Raw genomic sequence first — 6,044 nt, 5'->3', positions numbered from 1 at the left:
AATAACTTCCCAGCGTGAATGCTTGGTTGCGGGAATATTGCACTTTTTTCGGAGAGTTCCGTGGTTAGCTTGAAGTCCTCATCTTGGCTAAAATACACCCAGTACAGAACAATTTGCAAAAAAAGAAAAAATCATGTTCCACTGTCTTTTTCAAATATGATCTTTATTTGACTGTTCTTAGCAAATACAGGAAAAAACAAATCGGGGATCACCATGCTCGTTTAAGAGAAAAGGAGCATTTATTTCCCTATAGAGCTTAGTTTGAGGGAAATGTCTTACGTTTTGTACGTGCACGCGCTCATGTGCGAGCGCTAATTATGCGGAAATTGTGCGCAGCAGGGATGTGCAGTGCAATGGAATCACCTTAAAGTGGTACTATGACAAAAATTGCACCTTTCCTATTTAAGCCATTTTGAAACATAAACAAGTAGACTGTAGGAGAAGAAAAATGCTGTTTAAAATTTTCAAATATCTCTTTTCGTTCCAGAGATATTCAAGTTTCTAAAATATGCAAATTAGCCAAGTGATGACGGCATACACTCAACCAGATTTTGTTCAAATACGACGAAAATAGATATCTCAGCCAGTTTGTATCAAAATTGTTGGATTCTTTGCATTGAGATTCTACCTAATGTGCTCATCAATATGACCTTAACAGTTCCGTTACCATGACAACATACTGCGTTTCATACCTCTTCCACATTAAAAGCATTTCTGGCCACCTTTGGGGTTCCATTTTGATATTTGCTAACAGCACTTCATATCCGTGATCCAGCAAACCGACTTTCTGGCCTTGTTTAACATTTTCAAGCTCAAAATCACCAACATATTAAAATCAAGTGGGTGAGGACTAAAAAAGAGTGAGTTGCCATGAAAACATAATTTTTTACAGTCATTGGTGTGTTTCCTGTAAAACTATTAGCTTGCCAAGTTTCAATGTTCTGCACTGCAAATTGGCCAAGAGAGCTCAATTTATATACTCAATATAATATTGGGTTGAGTGTATGACGTCATCAGTCGTCTCATTTGCATATTCTCTCCATTTTTCTAACGTAAATATCTCTGAAAGTATTGCACCACTTTAACTTTGAAGGAAAGCGAGGTCGCTAGCGAGCACTCCCAAAAGTAACGAGCCCGCGACATATCTCAAGTCAGCAATATATCCCCAAAACGACAGAAAATGTCTGCATTGTATGACACGTGTTTCGGCTGGGCCCCTGTAATAAACTTGTTCTAAGGATGAGTCAATGATTTTCGTAATAGTTGGTAGCAGTTGATTGATGCAGCTTTAAAAATCCAGGTTGTTGGGAGTTCACAAGATTTCGCTTTCGATGACATAATAAAACGTTTTATCACGCTTTACAACACAGGCTGGAAGCACGACAGTGGAGGTGCGAGACAAGTTTCATGAACTTCAATTGTTAATATTAATAACAAACTAGCAGATAATTCACGTCGAATGCCGGTGATTTTCATCTGAAAATGTTCAGTAAATCTACCCGCAAGTTCTTTGCTTGATTCGTGTCAGAGGAAGATTGCGGCTTTTTTTAAATTAAGAAATTTGTCAACAAACTTGAACAGCTGATCGCGACTTGCATTATCTTCTCAAAAAGGAGCTCTTTGGCTAATGTTCTTTGCTGGTAACATATCTCATGCTTCTCCTTTGTTTGTCCATGCTAATGTCTTTCCCCTCAATATGCTTTAATTTGTAACGGTATTTTCTCTTACGCACGACATATCTACCAATTCTACGCCTCAGAATATCTGTGTTCTTTTTACTTGTTCATCTGACGTTCATACATATAACACTAGATTTTCTGATGCTGGTAATTTATCTGTTAATAAATCAAGAGTGAGGATTCAACTTAATTCATTTTCAATTATCGGAGCTAAATGTTGAATTGCCTGAAGCCTGACCTCCTTAAACTTAGTAAAAAAATAAAATTAATCAATTTTAGCATGCAGTTCTTGGTAATGAGGATGAATGTGTTGATGTCTCCACGTTACTGTTAATTATCACTAATCGCGATCTATGTCTTATTATAGCTATTTGCCCTTCTCATGTAAATCCTAGCTATTTGCGAATATGTGTATACCTATTTATACTACTAATTTATTTACCTTTTAATAATGATATATTTTGCTGAATTTTAAAGAAAGTTATACAACCCGCCCCGAATGGCGTTGCTGCCTGCGGGTTGTATAAATTTATATACTTTTTTTAAAAAAAACTAAATTATTTAAATAAAATGATAACGATGATGGGGATGATGAGGATGATGATGATGATCATGACGACGACAACGACGACGACGACGATAACAATAATAGATGCTGCTTTAGGTACAACGGACACAAAGCTCAAACGCAAAGTTTGTTTCAACAAGGTTGTATTCCTTTTTGGTCAACATCATTAACTTTTTTCAAACACTTGCAGTTAAACAAAATAGACCCTGGTTTCTGTACATTGCGAAGTTCTCCAAATGATTTGAACACAGAGTGATTCATGAACAAAGTGATTCAATCCTCATATTTCTTAGCAATGGGAGTAAGCTTCTAAAGAAACTGTGGTGCTGCATCGGTGGGAGTATAATTTGGTTTTATCAACTGGGTTGATCATGTGAATTGGCCACTGTAAAGAGCGCTAGCCCTACTTCCGAGCGAATCCAACGAAGGGCTCCAACGAAGGGCTAGTGCTCGAAACGTCAATTTCCGAATCTCTTCACTGTGGCCAATTCACATTATCAACCCAGTTGATAAAACCAAATTATTTCATATTTCTTACCCGTGTTCTTGTAATACTAGTGACTCATGTCTGTTGGATGCAGTTCCATATGTTTAATAACCATTCTCACACTTTAATAACCATGGTTCACACTCTCCATGAAACACATATTATGATATGATTTTTTTTTGGAGAGTTCAAAAAGTCTTCCGCCAGTTGCAAAACTTAAGAAGTGTACAACATAAAGCCACAACTAAGGCTTTAGTGGTCAATTGCACCACGCTCTCCACATTTCTTTCTCACAGAGTTATTAGACTTCCCTTTCTACTTAACTTCCCAGACTTCGCTTGCAAAGGGACTAATTTTAGTTTTGCTGGCCTGTTCGCATAATTGTTATGGCGTTACTTGTGTAATTAAGCACTCGACTTTCGTGGTCCATGTTCAGCACATCCTAAAAATTCAAAAGTTTGATTTCAGTTACTCAATGCCCAGAGGCAAATCACCAAGATAGACAGATCCGGTTCAGAGTGTCACAGAGAGTTTACCACAGACGTCATGTATAAACTATGCTGTCTTTCAAATTATCAACCCGAGACTTCCCCTGAATTTAAGCGAGCCCATGGCTCCCCTGAATATAAGCTCTCAGAAGGACAAGAGCATTTTTTTTCTGATTGTAAAGCCCCAGACCAATAAAATTAAGGTGTCTGGGATTTTTGTTAAAAAAACTTGCCTAGGTTTATTAAATGATTAGGGTTCCGACATCACGTCAAGCGAGTTTCAGCACTCAATAGTGTTAGCGGGCACCTAAATACAAGCCCTACCATTTTTGGAATAGCAGTCTCGTTCCAATCATAAGGTAAATAAATGTCTGCTTAAGAGGCACCTGGCCCATCACACAGGCACGAGGCTGTAAGAGGGTTCTGTAACAGTGATTCTACTCCCTCCTGAGTGGGATGTTAGTAAATATCGCTGCGTTACGTCCAAGCATTAGGTTCCCGCTATCCTAGGTGGATATTGCCACTGTAAGAAGAAGACGACAGTACTTTGTCCCCGGACAGGGCGCGAGCCTAAACAAGATTCCAGCGCAATATCCATGAGGTCACAGTGACTTTCGCGCTTCCGATGAGATGCCCGCCAAACAGCCTGTCGAGTGCAAATTCGTGCAGACTTGAACAATCACTACCATTTTACTTTTCATGCATAAAATGTGAAATTTGCAAGCAGTTGCATTAAGATATCCTTTACAATTCTTACTCCGAAGACAATGCGACTTCTCCATTTGTTGTGCGGTTGATAGTTTTGGGGCGGTCAGTATTCTCACTTTCCGTGATGTTTTCAATCCTGCTAGCGGAACGAAAAGTACAGCTCATCATCCCCTTAAGTTTCTCTCGAAATTGTTTGTTAAAGAAAGCGTAAACAAAGGGGTTTACTGCAGAATTGAAGAGAGCCATTGTGTTAGTGATGGCGACGTTACCAATATTTTAGGAGAAAAAATGCTTTAAAACGTAGGAAACTGAACTCGTCCCCCAAGAGATTCCAAAGATCAAGCTGACAGTTATGAGCATCAAAGTGACTCTCTTCCGTACTTTCATGACACCCTGTGAATAGGGAAGCATAATTCGAGTTTAAAAGTCAAATAGGTCAACAATCTTTAAAATACATCATCAAATGAATTCCTTCAACACTGCTTTTCAAACTAATTAATAACTCGCCAAATTTAAAGATAAAAACCATTGGCCGCGACGGTGTTCGGATAACGAATGTAATGTGGCACATATTCCCTTTTTTTATAATTCTTACCATTTCTCACTATCTTTTGTCTCGGTTTACTAAATGTATCACTCAAAACATATTGATTTCATTTCAAAAAATTGAACTTTGTTGAATATATTCCGCTACGTGCCGTTGTTTCAACTTAGCTCTTCTCGGTGTTTGGAAAGTGGTCAAACTCGGTCTTCCCTGTTTAACATGTTTTATCCCGTGACATAACCCGTGACATAAGACATGATCCGACAGTCTTTAAAACTCAAATTATAGTTGACGCATACCTTTTGGCGGTAGGTAAGTTCATTGTCGTCATTACGTTTGAACCACAAAGTGTACACGACCATGGAATACAAGCCAACCATCAGTGCTAAAGGAACAGCAGTTGTAGCTAAAATCCAAGTCAAGCTATAAGCCTTGGCCAACCACTGATCAGGGAAGGTCTCCCCACAGCGTTCGATTTTTTTGTCAAAGTTCGTTACCAGGAATCCGGGGAAGGTGATGATAAGTGAAAAGATCCAAGAGCCAGGTATGATCACCTGAAGTCGATGTGTGAAATAGTCACAACCAGGTGTTGAAACAAACTCTTGACGTTTTATTTTCACAAATAAAAAGATATCTGCATCTTTAACCTCATTTTTTGCATGCCAGTGTGATTCCTCTGTTTCCCAGCAGCATAAACGAAAAAGTAGTAACAATTGAAAACATGACGGAGGATAAAGCCTAATTTAAGATAGACGATATTTCATGAGTCTTGCATCAATACTCACCTGAAGCTTGCGCTTCGTAAGTCTCCCTTTGTTCCCAAGAGGATACATCACAGCAAAGTATCGTTCAACAGCAATAACCACCAGCGTAAACGCCGAGGAAGCCCCTCCAAGCCAGCCCAATGTTCCACCTGTCAAAAGCCTGCAAAAAGCTTTACCAGCCGCCCCGTCTGGGTGGGTAAACGTTTGGCTTAAAATGAACTTTGGTGTAAGAAATACCGCGAAAGTCATGTCTGCCACAGCTAAGTTCAGAAGGAGATAGTTGATGGAAATCCTACAGGAAAAAATGTCAGCTTTATACTATATGAATCAAACGCTTGGGTGCAATAAAACAGCTATTTTCTAAATTATATATTATAAAGCTTAATCACTGCAAATATTATGTCGAATGGCGAGTTTATTTAAAAGACTGAATGCGGGCGCTGTCCAAAGTTAACATGCATGGCCTCTTCCAGGCGTTCAGCTAGTTAGGGCGCATAATTTGTGTTTCAATTTTGACGTACCTCATTTCTCTATTTTTCAATATGATGACACAAACAGGGGTGCTCCCAACAATGTTTACAATGACGAGTATGCAGTGTACCGCTGTTACGGCATCATCGGCTGATTCTGACATATTGGCGATGTGGTAGAGCTATAATTGCAAAAAAATGCAAATGTGATAATATTAAATATGGAACTAGTTAAAAAAAATACGGGCAAGTCATTTATGGCCGTTTCTCACGTTGACATGTTTGATAAAGTACTTAAAAGTACTTTATGAATTAATATCACTTTCAAAGTCTTTC

At 38.7% G+C, this 6,044-nt stretch overlaps 1 protein-coding gene across 1 annotated transcript in view; it reads right to left on the bottom strand.

Moving 5' to 3' along the window:
- Nucleotides 1-2,704: 2,704 nt before the first annotated feature.
- The window catches only part of LOC138023930 (neuropeptide FF receptor 1-like), a 6,775-nt gene continuing 3,435 nt past the window's right edge, over nucleotides 2,705-6,044 (bottom strand). Inside the window, exons 2-5 of the mRNA XM_068871013.1 lie at nucleotides 5,760-5,890; nucleotides 5,260-5,530; nucleotides 4,774-5,028; nucleotides 2,705-4,323 (exon numbers count right to left, since the gene is read on the bottom strand). Of these exons, the coding sequence (XP_068727114.1) occupies nucleotides 4,207-4,323; nucleotides 4,774-5,028; nucleotides 5,260-5,530; nucleotides 5,760-5,872 (756 nt within the window). The 5' untranslated portion in view covers nucleotides 5,873-5,890 and the 3' untranslated portion in view covers nucleotides 2,705-4,206. The remainder of the gene's footprint in view (nucleotides 4,324-4,773; nucleotides 5,029-5,259; nucleotides 5,531-5,759; nucleotides 5,891-6,044) is intronic.

This window comes from Montipora capricornis, chromosome 11, assembly GCF_036669925.1.
Source record: "Montipora capricornis isolate CH-2021 chromosome 11, ASM3666992v2, whole genome shotgun sequence".
NCBI lineage: Eukaryota > Metazoa > Cnidaria > Anthozoa > Scleractinia > Acroporidae > Montipora > Montipora capricornis.
The sequence above is the reverse complement of the archived record's forward strand: the minus strand, read 5'-3'. Positions and strand labels throughout refer to the sequence as shown.